The 16,415-nt window shown below is 43.6% G+C and overlaps 1 protein-coding gene across 1 annotated transcript in view; it reads right to left on the reverse strand.

Moving 5' to 3' along the window:
• Window positions 1-15,616, reverse strand: part of LOC117150402 (protein dachsous) — a 65,681-nt gene extending 50,065 nt beyond the window's left edge. The window contains exons 1-2 of the mRNA XM_033317266.1: window positions 14,924-15,616; window positions 6,636-8,632 (exon numbers count right to left, since the gene is read on the reverse strand). Of these exons, the coding sequence (XP_033173157.1) occupies window positions 6,636-8,531 (1,896 nt within the window). The 5' untranslated portion in view covers window positions 8,532-8,632; window positions 14,924-15,616. The remainder of the gene's footprint in view (window positions 1-6,635; window positions 8,633-14,923) is intronic.
• Between the last annotated feature and the right edge of the window lie 799 nt (window positions 15,617-16,415).

Below are 16,415 nucleotides of genomic sequence, written 5' to 3' on the forward strand. Positions count from 1 at the left end.
CGACAAATGAGACGGGAGACAAAAGACGGAAGACAGAAGACAGTAGACAGCAGATAGGAGAATGCAGGCTGCAGGCTGCAGGCTACAGCCTCCAGGCTACGGAGAATGACAGAAGGGAGCCTGAAGACTGGTCGAGATGCACGTATGCAGATTGCCGGCCATTCCAAACCTCGGCGAAAAGGTGGAAAAGGAGAAACGGGACGAAAAGGCAAATCCCCAGCTGGGTTTTTGGGTTCAAGCTGGGTCGGGATTTGGGATTGGAAAAAGCTTCGCTCTGTGTCTCCGGCTCGCGCCGAGCTCCCCTTTTTTATTTGTCTCTGAAATCTTGTTTGCTTAAAAGTAAAAATAATTAACTAATTAAAATTGTGAACCCGCTTGTTGCGGCTCTCGTCGCAGGACTTGGATACATTAGGGCCAAATAAACTGCCAGCCTTTGGCTGTTGATTTTTCTTTGCTGATTTTTTTTTGTCTTTTTTTTGTTTTTTTTTGTTTTTTGTGTGGCTCTGGTAAATACTTTTACAGGCAACGACGATATGCAAAAGCTATCAACAGAGCATCTCTGGCCGGGACTTTCCAGCTCTGCAGAGCTGGCTTTATGGCTGGGCTTGGGTTTGGACAGTTGGGCTCTTGGGTCTTGTAAGCTGTTGATATGCTCATTTAGAATCGCACGTTTTTTCCCCAGAAGTTGTTAAGAGTCTTGGCTTTTGGAGGGGGCGGAGCGATTGCATTGATTGTCATTCGCATGCAGATGAGCAAAGCAGAAGAACCGGAGACCGAAGACAGTCACAAAGTCTGACCTCAGAGTTTGGCAGCTCATCTTAGCCGCTTTGACTTTGACTACCACTTTGGCCCATCAATCAACACACTTTCAGTTTTCTTCTGTGCCTTAGTCTGTCCATAAAGTGCTAGTGAACCTCATCTGGCGGCGTATTGATTTTGGCCGACAAGTCTGGCTTAATGGACAGCTAGACGAGCTAATTGTTGAAACACCGGACTAGCACATTCGATAAATTCAAAGAAGCTGTTTTGGAGGAACAGGTCTATGGTGTGAGAATAAGTATTAGAGAATTGACTTTAAACCTCTTAAGTACTTTTTCTAGTTTTCATATATTATAAACTTTAAAATAATGTTGCACTGCTGGCTGATAAAATAAGAGTAGTAGTAGTAGTAGTAGTCACTGTGACTAAAACAATTAAAGTCGCACCTTCTTTGGGTATTTATTTAAACAAGTTGATTTGCTTATGAAGGTAAGATCCAGTATGCTCATAGAAACCTATTTTTATATACCCAGTAATATTTATTCGCTAAAATAGGCTGCTGGGAATTATTCACTTTGGAACTGGCCCGCAAATCGCGCATCTCCTTTATTCCCGGCTGTCTCCGTGACTTGGAGGAGCAGTCTTTCCTCCACTTCTCCAGTCTCCGTTCTGCACTCCTTTCTCCGCTCCTCCCGCGGAAGACTCGGCTCAAAGCTTTGAGTTCTTGGCGGCTATGCAAATGCAGTAGCCAATGCCCTCGGGTTGTTGTGATGTGTGCGCGCGCGTTGAGCATTTCAGATCCCAGCATCTCCATCTCAGTGCTCCACACGCCCCCTTTCGCTCCGCAGCTCTCTCTTTCTCTTTCGCGCGACTGTGTGTGTGCGCGCTTTAATTGCACGTTTAAAAGCAGCCACAGAAGCGGTATTTACTAAATATGGCCACAAAGTCAGCCACAGGAGCAACGACTCACTGACAGAAATCGGGGGTCCAAAGCAAGATATTCTTGGTTGAACGATAAAGAGTTAGCAAAATCTTAATATAATTTTACTTTCTCTTGTATGTGTGTATGAAATATTAGCCTTGTTATATATATGTATATATATATATTATATAATATACCATATTATATACTTGTTTCAGTGCTGCGTGGCATCCACAGTATTGCACGCGTGTCTGGCTGCCTGTTGTCGCGTTTGGCCCGCAAATTGATGCACATTTGATGCGTCGACGTGAAATCTCTTAGTCCTTCTCCCCTTAGCTCAAATATGCAAAATGAAAGCTCTTTCTCTGCGGAACGCCTTTATATCCATTTCCTCACCCCTTCCGCACCCCTTGGCTCCTTCATGTGAGCCTATCAGTTAAGGTTTATTGATGTTTTGATAGTGATCAGAGCTCTGGGCTATTTTCGCCGTGTTCTTGGTCCGGCTCAATGGCTCATCGGTTGGTCGGCTGCTCAGTGGCTTCCTTATGGTGTTTGTTATGGGCCAGGAGAGGCGATTATCTCCCGATGCTTAACTTGGCCCGCGAAATTGTGTCAAAAATTATGTTGTCGTGTGGCGGCAAACGGCCATTCAAGGCTCTTATCGCGGTCTCCCCTCGCAACTTAATTAAAATATTAAGTCAGAGCAAGAAGGAGACGGAGAGTGGGTTCTTGGCCATGTGGCTCGATTATACTATGGAGACACACCAAGACAAAAAAACTGAAATCGTAATTTATAAAAAAAACCGGCTACGCCATGATTTTCCAACCATTTTGTCTTGGCCCAGAGATAAAGAGGGAGAGAGAGAAAGAGAGATCTTGGACAAAACTATGTATTTCGCTTCAATCCGCTGAATTTCTGAATGGCAGCGACTTCAGATACATTCGCCGTGCGGCGAACTTGTGGTGAGTTTCTCCAGTTCTCACCGGTTTTCTCTCTCGGTCTCTCTGGGCTGGCATTTATGGAATGTGAGCGCTCAAAAATGCGTTAAAGGTGTTTATAAAATTAAAATTGTGCAAAACAAGTCGCGTAAACGCAGAGAAAGAGAGGGAGAGAGAGAGAAGAAATGCTCTCAGGGAGGAAAAGAGAAGCCCACTGTCTTTCTCTCCGAGATAGCTGCAGATATATAGCCACATAAAAGGGCATCACATCGTTGCTTAGAAAAAAGTGAATTGAGCCAAGAGACAAAGAAAATTGGTGCACACTGAGCGCCGCATACGCAATCGAAGATAGGCGGGAAAAGGGGGGCGGTGGGCTCCCAAAGGGGCGGGGGACAGAGACGCACAGGGGGAACATGCCACTTGCACCCTCCGCCAACTGAAAACCAGTTCAGTGTGTGTGCGTTTGTGCGAGTGGTTGTGCATTAGAGGAGCGACCACATAACTTGGCCAAATGGGCAGATCGTGTTCCCTTTAGCTACCCGACCCTCCTTTTCCCTCTTCATACGGCCCCCCTGCACCAACCAACACCGCCAGCCCTGCGTTGTAATTGTGGGAGCCACCCGAAAATGAGATTTACGTAGATTAGCCAAACAATGCGAAATTACAACATCCAAGCACACGCAAAAAAAAATGTGCACTTTTCCTGGCCACTCAAAATAGTTACGGATTTCTGTTGAAAATATGCGCCTAAGCACAAAAATGCCAGCTAAGATGTCTCATATATGTACACTTCTAGTGTAAATTTTAATAGAAGTGCTTGCAGATATTTTTCTCTCTGCCGCAGCAATAACATCTAATTTCGATGTTCGAGCAACTTGTACTCCGAACTTATTTCGAACATCTTGACAGACCCAATCCGTTGGTGGGTGAAGAAATGGGGATCGGGGAATGGGGCTGGGGCTGGCAGAATAGCTTAGGAATCTGCGAGTGCTGTTCCCACATTCCCTCACTCTCCCTTTTCTCTCTTTCTCCCCAATGTAATTGACTGTAATTTAGTGTGTAACTGCAACGGCAACAACAAATCTAAGATGACAACAACCACACGACGAGCGAATTATGCTGTCTTTTTCCACTTCTTTTCACTGCCGAAAGGAAACTCCAAATTGGGCGGAGGAGTTGAGCGTAGAGAGAGGGGCAGGCGGCCAGTTTGTATTATTTAGTTTTTTATTGTAATTTGCATAATGAGATTTTAATTTTTACGCTCGCATAATAATCTTAGATAGCGCGAAGGAGCGAGCGGGATGGGCTGATGAGTAATCCCCTACTGCCACTCCCACTTGAACGCAAGTTCGTTGCCTAAGTCTTTTGTTTCGTGGCCCAAATTAAAGTGTAATTTGGTTAGCCATTAGTTGGTCAGACGCGCTAGAGACGGAGTTGGAGCCGGAATGGCGGCATTTGATCGCCTCTAATTAAATAGCATTTCCGCTTCTTCGGCTAGAAAATGATACAGCGGCAGTAAAGGCACAACAGTTGCTTGGAATGGCCGAGAAGCAATAGGTGCGCAGCCTGGCTAAGGGTGAAGAAAAGGAGAGACGCAAGAAGAGCCAAATATTGTAAGGAATTTACAGGTAATAAACAGAATAGTTGAGTTTTAAGTTAACACACACAGAATTCCAAAAGATTTTCTCTTAAATATCTTAGAATCCAATGCAGTCTTTTGGGCCAAAATAATGATGAGCAGCTGGCAAAGTATTTCGGATTCTCACTAAAAGCGAGTGGCAGTTATGCCAAACAGTGCTCTCAATAAGCCTTTTGAGATTCAGAGATTTTGTGCAACTATTTCTGGCTTTTGCTTTTAGAATTATTGTTTTTTTTATTTTGTTAAAAGCAACTTCCCTGACTTAAATTCGCGTCTTATTCTTTCAACGACTCTTTTGAGGGTCTTTTTTAATTTGCTATAGTTGCGAGCCATACAAAAAGTTAGCTTTATGGCTGGTCCTTTGGCCAATGCTTCTTGTTTCACTTTTTGTTTCATATCGTTTTTTTTTTATATAAGAAATGCCGATTTCGCGTTTTTTTATGTTTTGGGTTGGGTTTTTGGGTCTTTTATTGTCTTCACGACCGCATATTGGCTTCAATATGTGCCCGAATAACAAGAAGATCCAGAACAGAGGATTGAGGGCTCGAATTTAGTTTTTAGGGCCTTGACTGCGGACTTCAGACTCATTTTATGATTATTGAGCTCCCAAATCGCACCAGATACTGAAAGATCCCTTAGTATGGATGGTTATCCATCTCTTTCTCAATTCTTTAGATTGCCGAGTTCAGACCTCATCATTTCAGTTTCGGTTTCTGTTATTTTATTTTTGCGTGAGCCAATTATGCGATTTGTGTTTTGTTCGTTTGTGGTTAATTTGCGGGGAGCAGGGTATCACCAGCATTAAATCTACTTTTCCTTCATTGTAATTAAGGAAACGTGACTTTTTGTCAGATTTCATCAAATCTCTTCGTCGTCGAGAATTGGCGTTGTTATTCCAACTTATTGTTGTTTTGTTTCTTCGTCTCGGTGTCCGTTAATTTGGTCTCCCTCACGTTGTTGTACTTTTGAAGAGATTTGATTCCATTTGATTTGCGGAAATCATCTAACGAAGGCGAAAAGGGATCATGGTAGTTAAAATAATATTACCCATTAACTTGAGGGCCCTTAAGATCTGCCAATAAGTTTGTATTATACCCATCAACCAAACATTGTGAATTACAAAGTGAACAGTAACCAACATTACCTACTTTACTAGTTTTCACATATGTGCGAAAAGAAGTCTAACGTAAAATTAATATAGGATGGGTTTGTAGTTTATTAAATTCCTAGACAAGACTATGGGCATTCTTAACTTAACTTTTTTTTGTAAACACTACGCTGATTTGAAATTCGTGTTGTTGTTAAATTGCTGAGAAGTTTGGAATCGCGTCTACATTTTCAGTCAGTCGGTCCTGTGTTTTTTCCTCCACCTCGTTGTCGTTTTGTTTTTTTTTTTTCGTTGTTTACTGCGAGACAAGAGAGGTCACATTTGATAGTCTGAACAAAAATCTTGTCGACGTCTCGAGACGCTCTTGTGCATATATGTACGTTTACCTATGTGTTCAGAGAAGAATGGGTGATCGCCGCCGAAGAGGAAAGACCGAACAAAATGCCTTCGTTAGACACTGGAAAACGGTTTTGGGCCTTGGTCTCTCTGCTGATGCCTTTTTCAAACTTTTTCCCCACTTTTTGGGCTGCCCATTTTGTTTTTGAGCGGAGATAAATGTTAAAAAAATGTAATTACCCGATGATGAATGGATTAACTACAAAAGAGTGAGGATCCCGCATTGCCCAGGGTGCAGATGAGGAGCAATAGTTGGAGGGGATTTGTTGGGTGGTGTTTTTCTGGAGGGGCTTACGAACGGGAACTGCATGGAATTTGAGCTCAGAGATGTTAACAAGAAGCTAGCAGTACTTTCAGATTAGACATCGATTTGGTGTATACCCTTTTTTTTATCAATAAATTTTAAATATTTTCGGATTTGTTTTAATCGAACTTATTGTATTGATATATTTGATGGCTTATACCTCTTTAACTTAAGTCATAAACTTTTCATTATACTACCAACCACGTCATTATTTCGAAATACCTTTCTAACCTAACTGCATCTCGTGTCATGCACCGCTTTTATCCAACTCCCTCCCTCACGATTCCCTACGGACGTCGAAGTCCATGTTTGAGGCCTGATGTCGGATTTCTGATGTCCAATGTGATGTCTGATGTCCGACTGACTGATCTGACTGGGAGCGGGTAATTGATGCATAAGATTAGTTTTGGGGCACAAGTACGTGGAAAATCCATAAGCGACGCTCGTTGTGTGGATTCGAGGCAGTTGGCGAGACAAACGTTTTAATGACCCACCGGAAAGTGGGTCACCATAGGAAGATCGGAAAAACGGGAGTTGGAAGTGAAATAGTACTGAACTAATGACTCACCTTGAGTATGCACCTGCCCACGGGTTCGTTTTCAGCGACGGATACGTTGTAGAAGCTCTGGTCGAAGATCGGTTCGTTGTCGTTGACGTCGTGAATGGTCACAAGGACCGTGGCTGTGGAGGAAAGCGGGGGCACTCCACCGTCCCTAGCGACAACCGTAAGCTGCGGCACGGGCTCCGTTTCGCAATCAATATGCGATCGGGTGGTGATCAGTCCCGTTTGTGGGTCAATCTGAAACCACTGAGCATGTGTTTCGGGCGTTTCGGCCAGCGAGTAGGTCAAAGCCGAGTTTAGGCCCTCATCGCGATCGTGGGCTAGAACTTGAAGAACCGATGTACCCGGATCGGCCACCTCCATCACGTTGGCGTGATAGAGATCCTGCTCGAACTCTGGTGGATTGTCATTGACATCGGTAATCCTTAGGAAGATCGACTTGGATGCATGCAGGGGCGGTGTTCCCTTATCGGTGGCTACAACACTCAGGGTATAATTGGAAACTATCTCCCTGTCCAGCGGCAGGTGAACTATTACCAAATAAATACTGTTATCCCTGGTGGTCAACGCGAAGTGACCATCTCCTCCATTGAGCGTCACATTCACATTGGCATACTCAGTTTTCGAATCGGGGTCATGCACCGAAATTCTAGCCACGAATTCGCCCGGTTGGGCCGACTCCGATATTTTTGGGGAGGCATCATCACTGAGGAATATCACATTTATAGTCGGTTGGTTGTCATTTACATCTGTGACTCTGATGGAAACAAAGGCGGTTGTCTCCAGCGGCTGTTCACCATGATCCTTGGCCACCACCACAAGTTCATGCAGCTCCTTTGTCTCGAAATCCAGTGCTTTGTTGATGTAAATCGCTCCTGTTCTGGGATCTATGCGAAACATTTGCTCCTTGTCGCTCTGTCTTCTGTTGATGGCATATTCCACCAAACCATTCTCATCGGCATCCGTGTCTGATGCATACACCTGCAGGACACTGGTGCCCACAGTGGCATTCTCTGGCACCGTTGCAAAGTACCTGCTCTGATTGAAGATCGGTTGATTATCATTTACATCCTGAATGGTAATATTAACAGTCATAAATCCACGCAACGGGGGAGTTCCTCCATCTAAAGCTTCTATTAAAAGACTATAGCCTGGCGTGGTCTCTCTATCTAAAAAACCACTGATCTGCAGATCCAAGTACAGGACACCGTCCCTTTCTCTGTGGGACGACAACCTAAAGGCGTCATTTACGTTTCCCGACACGATGTTATATCTCTGGGTGTTGTAGGGTTCCAGATCCAGATCCCTTGCCGGAAGAAGAGTTCTCTTTACCTCCCTTGGGGTATTTTCTGGGAACTCTATGTGCATCGATGTTTGTGGAAACGTGGGGGCATTGTCGTTCTCATCTTTAACTGTGACCAGCACTCGAATATTACGACCACTCAGGGGAATAGCCACTAGACTGTAAGAAGCTCGAGTTTCCCTGTCCAGTTTGACCTTTGTGCGGATCTCTCCCGTGGCCCGATCTATGGCGAGATCTGTTTCTACTCCTGCCTCCGCCACAATAATGTATGGTGGACCACTATCGATTCCGCCGAAGTCTCCTATATAACCGATTTGATAGTCCACGGCAACGCCTTCGAAGACTTCTAGCTTTCGCTCCCTCTCCTGATCGTGAGAGGCAGCGTGCGAAGATCCCAGGAGAACGATTGCCACTAGAATTAGTAAGCTACTCCGCAACATGTGCCAGGGATGCAGGGCAGGTGGCGAATATACCGATTTGATGTTGGATCGTCTCCGGCATCGATGGAATATTGCAAAGTCCTTCGACTCGTGGTTCGCAGTGAATGTTACCCTCGTCATCGTTTCGATGGCGGCTACCGAATCCAACGTGGCTTTCATGGTTAATGGATCCACTCTGGGTGGATGTCGAGAAGAAAGCTATGAGGAGCTACGAGCGTCCTTCACTGATGTTGCCTCCTTCCAGCAGGGCCATGGCAATTCTAAAAGGAAAAGATAACAATAAGTAAAGCATATATAAACTGCTTCATCATGGAAATCAATCTTATTGAAGTGATTGCAATATCTTTAATATATTTATTTTCTTCCTTAATGCTAAATGATGTGGATATATGGATTCCTATGTTCTAACCCCAGTCTAAATTGTCGAAATGCTTTTAGCAGTGTAATAGTGACAAATGAACTGACCGTAATCACTGCCCACACTTCAAGCTTTAGGCCTGTACAAAAAGCCAACTCTGAGAACCCCCAAGAGAAGAACCTATAGTTGCAGCTAATAGACTGATAACTGCCCCAATGCGCTTAGCTCCGCCTGATGACCGCTACGATGGTGAGGATGGAGATGGAAGTGGAGGCTTACGCATGGTGGAGGCATTTCCATTTGGCCATTTGGGGGAATTTGAAATGCTAATAGACGACCAAGAGAGATCAGGAATGAAGACAAAAGACCAGAGAAGCGGACGACGATGTCGATTCTACCTGCGTGCTGCGAAAGGTTCAAAGGCTAAAAGGGTCTTGGTTTGCTTTTCGGGCCTCTGTTATACTGGTTCTGATTTCGGGATTGGGTTTGGGCTTGGGATCTCGATGAAATATGGCTGGCACACACAAACGCACACTCACACATTCCGAGAGAAATCAAAGAATACAGTTCCGCAGCCAAGTTGCCATTGTTGGATGGCCAACTCCGGACTCAGAACTAATGCCATGAGGCTGGAATAGGAATCGAAATGCTTTGAGGTCCGAGCAATTCGTGGTGAACAATTTAGTTAACAAGGCCATGACTAACACTTTTTTTGAGTGGCCAAAACAACATTTGTTTCCACTGCAATTTGGAGAGATTTTTCTCGCGCGATAAGCGAAAATAAAAAAGGTAAAGGGAGGGCGCACAGACGAATAATATAAAAAATTATGATTATTATTTTGGGAATGCCTTAGAAATTTCATTTCGTGATCAGATAGAGATCTTCCAACTCCCAACCCCGAGAACTCAGCCCAGATGATCCTGTTTGATCGTGGCCAGCAATTAAAACCGAATTAATGGGTCTTGGGAAACGAAGAGATCAAACTTGGCGTTAGAAGTCTGACGGATTCTTCCCCTTACAAGATTGACATCCAGAACAACATAATCCTCTGAAGAAAAGGAGATTTCTGCGGAGAAATTAGCCAGCCGGGGCCTATCTTTCATGTCCATCGAGAGATTCCGCTACCATTAGGGGTCTAATAACTTTATAATGATCATGTCCCTTCCTTCCATGACATGAGGCGTAATTTAATAAACTGCAACGGTGCCTCCATCAAAAAGCCGAGGAGTACGTTAGGCCTGAACTCTGTGATACGCAAATTACCCCAGGAAAAGAGTTAGCTGCCGTTGCGGAAACGTCAGTTTGATTTGCACTTGTCATAAGTTTAGATGAACTGCTAATACCCGAACACATTAGAAAGCCCGTGGAGGGGTTCCCGATCCCGATTGCTGGCGCCCAAGCTGGACAGCTCCCTTCCAGGTTCCCAGATCTGGGATCGCAGAGCAGTCCGATTTGAGTGCCAGCTGGCGGTCGGTTGCCTTGCGTGTGGTTGCACCTGAGATCTGAGATCCGTTGGAAATGACGGAGCGAACGGAGCATGAGGGCTGTGGGAATGACCAGTGGATGAAACAAAATGGATGCTTGCACAGCGAAAAATAAGTTGAAACAAAGAATCCTAGTGCCTCAACCATCTTTTTACAATAAAAAGTATATGATTCTAAGATGTTGGGAATTTCGTTTATATTTTAATATGTTGAACAATAACACTGCTTTCTCTTCAAAATAAGTATCCCACTGTCATTAAAGTTATGTTTTCAATATTTCTTTCTGTGTGCTGCTGGTAGAGTGTAGCTGACTGGGTATCTTGGGGTTCTGTGCACTCTGGCGGCATCTAATATCGAATGACAAAGTTGTAATTATATTTGTGGTTCCAGTTCTTAGGTGGAGTTGCAGGGAGTTCCGAACAATTTCACGATTCCATCCCAGGGTAAACCATTAAAAAATATTTTTTTCCGGGAGAATTTTTTTTGTTTTTTCTCTTTGTTTTTACGAGCGCACAAAAGCTCGTAAAACCGTACCAACAAAAATAGAGGAAAACTGAAAATTCCGAAACAAAAACAGAGCGGCATCAATAAAATCTAGTTAATAGCAAATAAAAGCAACAACAAGAGCCCATAACCCCGCAGAGCGGTATAAAACGTACACAATCGTAAGAATAACAGCGTAAACTTTATGGTCCAACTAATTAGGCTGGCGAATGAGAAGTATGAGATTTACAAAAGGAGAAACGGAAGGCTCACTTCCAATCCAATTTTACTCAAAGCTACTGTTAATGCAAAAATTATTGCTTACTTCAAAAGTTGAGCAGCACACTTGTATTCACTAGATATTTGTGCCAATAAAAAAAGAAGGCCAAACCCAAAAATGTATATAATTAAAGTAAGTTTAAATAAAGTTTAGCAGGTAAAAAAAAATCTGACCGGAAGAAATGTTTTGCCAACGTTTAGTGGCTGACCTATTACTAAAGTAAAAGCTCTTCATTAACATGCGCATTACACATGTAGCAGAGATTTTCTACTCGAACAATTAAAAGAGTCGAAGAAGAAAATCAACTTGTTTGGGCAGAGCTGTTGTTGTTGCTGCGGTTCCGCTCGTGATTTAACTGCAAATTATGCAAAATTGTTGTCTAAAACCAGAGGCTAAGTAGGTGGTAAGTAGACGCTTTAGAGCGTGTTTAATTAAATGTTGAGTAATTTATGAAAACTGGCTGAGCGGGCGAAGAGTCAGCCAGTCAGTCCGGGCTTATACGGCCAGTCTGTCAGCTAATAAGTTACTTCTAATGACTTTCTAATTGTCCGACACACACCAGACGGCCAGCTATAAACAACGAAACTATAATTGTCCGCATATTAATCGAACTCATTTAGATGCAAATCCGAAAGGTCCGACTGGTCAGATCCCAGATCTCCGAGAGACTCGAGTCCAGCCAAGCGTGGATCACGTCAGATATCCAGAGCTGCGAAAGCGTGAAGTAAACACGAGTGTTTTTCTGCTAGGAAAAGTGCGAAAATGCAAGTGAAACCGAGGTAATTTCGTTTTCAATTCGATGTCGGTTTCCATTTCGATTTTGTCTTGTGTTTCAATTTACTGAACTTTACTTTCTTAAGGGTCCCAAGAGGTGGAAACTTGGCACTCTTTAATTGCCAAATGAAAGGCTGCCAGAGTCTGGCGAGGAACGCATAATAAGCGCTAATTAGTGGCAAGTGTCAGCGAAAAGGCGAGGACGTTGATGAGATGTTCTGGTTTATATCTTATCGCTGCCACGACAACCGCTGCATGGGATCGCCTTCCTCAAATGTGCAATGTTTGCAAGATATTGGATAAGAAATCGCAATCAAAAATTATAGAAATTATCATAGAAAAGATTTTTATCAATACAACTGAAGAACTTGTGGGCAGATTTACTATCGAAGTGGAAGCCTGTTCCTAGCATCATCTTCTTGCTGACTCAGCTTCCAGGTTTTGTTTGGGTAGCCGAAAGCATTTAGCAATGATTGCCATGGCCAAGAGTGTGTTTGGCCATTGTTTAACGCGTTTTATGTCCGCCATTAAGGCACAAAGCCAAGACACAGCACATAATGCTAATCCCCGATTCCCCGACCGAGAGAGCGGTTCATCAACCCACGTCTGCACGCGCCCCTTGTCGTAAACACCAAAATATTTCTCAATCAGCATCCGATTTTGATGGCATCAAATGTATAACGTTCCGATCCCGCTTATCTCCAGAGATTTATTCTGGTTCTATAACGAAGCCTGATCAATAAAAATAATCAAATGAAGCAGCGAACACATTTATGGGACTGAAAACAAGTGTGAAATATATAAAACAAATTTCCAACTATCTTTGATTGGGGAAAATGGTATAATATTTCTATATTAAAACTCTTTAACAGTGTATCATTTTATTTAAATCTTATATTAACAGTCCAATATTATTCGCTCTTATCTGATTGTTTTTATTTGAAATTTTATTTTATTTTAATGATGTTTACCCACGAGATTCCAGGGCCAGCATATTTAGGCCATAAAACGGGCACGAATCTGAGATTGGCCAATGCGACATGCTCGAATTAAGATAGTTATTGGTTAGCAAATATTTATGCCCACCTGGCACGAGATGAGGACGCGAGGCAAAACTACAACCTGTTCCATTATTTTCCCAGCTAGAGAAGTGTCTTCATCCAGCGACGGACGATGAACATATTCGCCGACTAATCACAGGCCAAGTCACATTCGAATGTCCGCGATGCCAACTCGCATGAGGCTCAACAAAGAAATTAGCGCGAAGCAATCCCCCTTTTCCCCCTTCGAGGAGCGGGTGTTTGCGGCAGGTGCGTGTCTTCCCATACAGAGAAATCAATTTTTACCACTGGCGATGCAAGAGCAAATGTGAGCGTTTTTAAGTAGCATAGTGTTATAATTTGATAGTGGGAATAATATATTAAAGACTCTACTATTCTATTAAACTATTCGATGATGAGGTGCACACTGATTTTTTAACGTGTATGCCTCGTCCACGTCTAATGTAATTTTCCGGCTCATCGAGCTGAATGTGTGTGGTCCGCTCTGATGGCTTTTCCTCCGCACACACGCGAAAATAGATTAAAGCGTAATCTTTGTTTGTACAGCGCTAAGCATTGCGGCAATTAGTGGGGAAAAGGGGGAAGCCGGCGGACATTGGAGCAATTTAAAGCGCATTAAACTGCGTTTTGCAAGTTCGTGTCCTCAGTCTTTCGTTTGAGCGCCCGCACCTTCAGACGAACACCTGCCGCCCAGAGATAAAACAAAGTTGAGCCTAGTGCTATAACGGTTTGGGATAGGGTCGGAAAACACACACACACTCATACACACGCCACATGGGAAATGAAAATTATATTTCATTCTGTTCTCTCTTCGCACAGCTCGACTCAACTTTGAACTCGGCAGCCTTTTGTTGGTGCGTTCGGGGTTTCAGGCCAACTTAAGGGGAAGTGTAAATTAAGGGCCATAAAATCCAGACTCTAATGTCCGACGGCTCTGGCTTTTAGCAGCATGAAAATTGAAAAGGGCCCCCCAGTCGAGCGTTCTGTAATAATTTAACAACGCAAGCAAATTTAATTGGAATGGCATTCAAAAATCCGAGCACGTTTCGAACTTCCGCCTCGAAAATTGTCAATTATAAAAAGTAGCCTCTTTTCGCGTCTCAGATTGAAAATGCATGAGACAAAAGAAGTGAATAACTAATATGCGTTTATATACAACTCTATTTATCCAATTGAACTCCAATTCGGTTACTTCGCTGTAGTTTTTGGAAGTGTCACAGCTGACTGCATTCTGTGTGATGTTTTCCAGGAATCACAGTTGGGCGACACTTTGTGCACATTTCCATTCCCTTCACGTGTCGCCCCGTATCGACAGAGATTAGAGATCGATCGCCTCAATCGTCGTCGCTCGGCAACGTGTAAAACAGGTAGAATAAAATTCCCCATGCCGTGCCGATCCACCAGCCACAAAACACCATACAATACCACACCAACGCCAAGAACACCGACTCTATTTGTTTTTTCACATTTTCCTAGGGAGCGGACCAAAAAAAACGAGGCGAAGATGGAAAAGAGGAAAACTCGAACAGCACTTGAAGAAATGGAATACAAAGTGGAAGGCGAGGTAGAAGTAGATAGGAATAGAAGCACCCAAGAGGAGGCGGTCACATTCACAGAGAGTGTGTGTTTTCCTCTTCGGCATCCGTATGCCTCTTTCTTTCTTTCTTTCTCGAGAACATCGCTTTCGATTACCAATTTGACTATTTCAAGTGGTTTTCGCTCCTGTTTCTCCAGACCAAGAAAAAAAAGAAAAGAAAACGTCTAATTAAGCCTGGTCCCAGCTTGGCAGACTTTACTTTTAGAGCTGCTTCATCTTTTAGTTTTAGTTTCTTTACCATTTTTATGCCCAAAATACGAATGGTTAATTGTGACTAAAACTCACTAAGGTCAAAAATTGTAAAAACTTAAAGGTATCTGTGCAAAATCAGTTCGTATCGAATTCGCATCAGTTTGTATCTGTCAGCAATTGATGGTGGGTTGGTCTATACTCTAAGCTAGCTTATTCTATCTTTTGCTGTGCTTTTTCCTTCAAATTATAACTGTCTTTCCTGACATTGTCCCCCTAAAGTGTTGGTTGAATTTTGGGGTGGACTTTTCATCTTTCTCTTACATTTCGTGGCCTCTTCTTTGCTGTGGTGCTCCTTTTGGGCTTGAGCCGCTGAAATGCTGCGGCGGTTGCCAATATTTTTCACCAAAGGCGCAACAAAAACAACACGGCGAAAACCCGCTGCCACAAACACAATGTTGTTGTATCTTTAGCCACACGGCCGAAGCGAGCCAAAAAGAACTCGTTTGACTTGTTGAACAATATTTCTTTTCGCCTTTTACTCTGTGTATTTGTTGTGCTACTGCTGTGTATTCGCTGTTGGATTTTCTCGGCTGAATAATAATTAAAAATCACTCTTGTTGCTCTAGTGGAAATTCTGCCCGATTTGAATATATCTGTATAAATATTTTCCACCGAACTTTTCTCACACGCGGCGAAAAAGCAGCGGCGACGGCGACAAAAATCGGTGACGAAAACAAAATAAAACGCGGCGAAGAATTTGGCTTTTGGCGGAGGCTTTCAGGGGCTATATGAACTGATTATTGATTCGATGAACTTCAATTTGTCTGCACTGCACTAGGAATTTTCTTGCACTTCGTTTCGTATATTCTTGAATATATTTATTTTGTAATATAGCCAGATTGTTGCGAACTGAAATCCAAATTCCGACGGCGACACGAGGAGAAGGCGACTGAGAATCGAATTTTCTCCGCTCGCTGCGATTCTCCAATGTGGCTGCGACGAAAACACACGACAGACTGAAGAAGCCTGCAGACCGGAGACTGGAGCCGGGCTCTCTCTCTTACTTCAGGATGCCCGAGCGCAGAAACCCACCTCGACTCCAACCCACCTGTGGTCAAGAGATTGCTGTAATGAAGATGGCGAGCCCCGAAGAATCGGAGTCGCTCAGTGGTGAATAGTTTCTCCCCAGAGTGGTTTGGTCGGTTTCTCCCAGAGAGTCGGAGAAGAATTTCAAAAGGTGCACACACAATACACAAAATAAAATCGACGACAGGTCCACAATTAGCCAGGGAAGAGAGCTATCTGTCTATAGCTGCTCTCCCGCTCCGAGAGCGGCCCGCTATAACTACTATAACTACCCATTGTTTTTGTGGCGATGCCAGGCTCTTCTGGCATGTAAATTAGCTGCTCTCCGTGAGAGAGAGCTCACCTGAGAAGCATAAACCGGTTGGCAGTCATGCTCACCTGTGTGCCAAGTTGTTGTTGCCGAGTGCAGTGGAAGTGGTGGCTCTACACAGGCAAAAAAGTCGGATGATTATCGTTTGGACATATATCTAAAATATCTGTATGCAATATTACCTTAAGCGTTATAGGCACACTTTTAAATACCACTAAAGATGATTTGAAACACAAGTCTCTTCTGTGGCATCCTCGAAAGTCAATCAAAAATAAGCCCCAGGTTTGTTTTGTTTGTGTACAGTGAAGTGCGGAAAAGAGGTCGAGGGGTGCGCAGGGGCGAAGTGCGGCTTGGAGTGTTTGGTATGCGGCCGGCCCCCCTGTCCCGTCCCCTTTCGCTTCCCCATCCTGCGCCTCC

The sequence above is a fragment of the Drosophila mauritiana genome, chromosome 2L (assembly GCF_004382145.1).
Source record: "Drosophila mauritiana strain mau12 chromosome 2L, ASM438214v1, whole genome shotgun sequence".
Lineage (NCBI taxonomy): Eukaryota > Metazoa > Arthropoda > Insecta > Diptera > Drosophilidae > Drosophila > Drosophila mauritiana.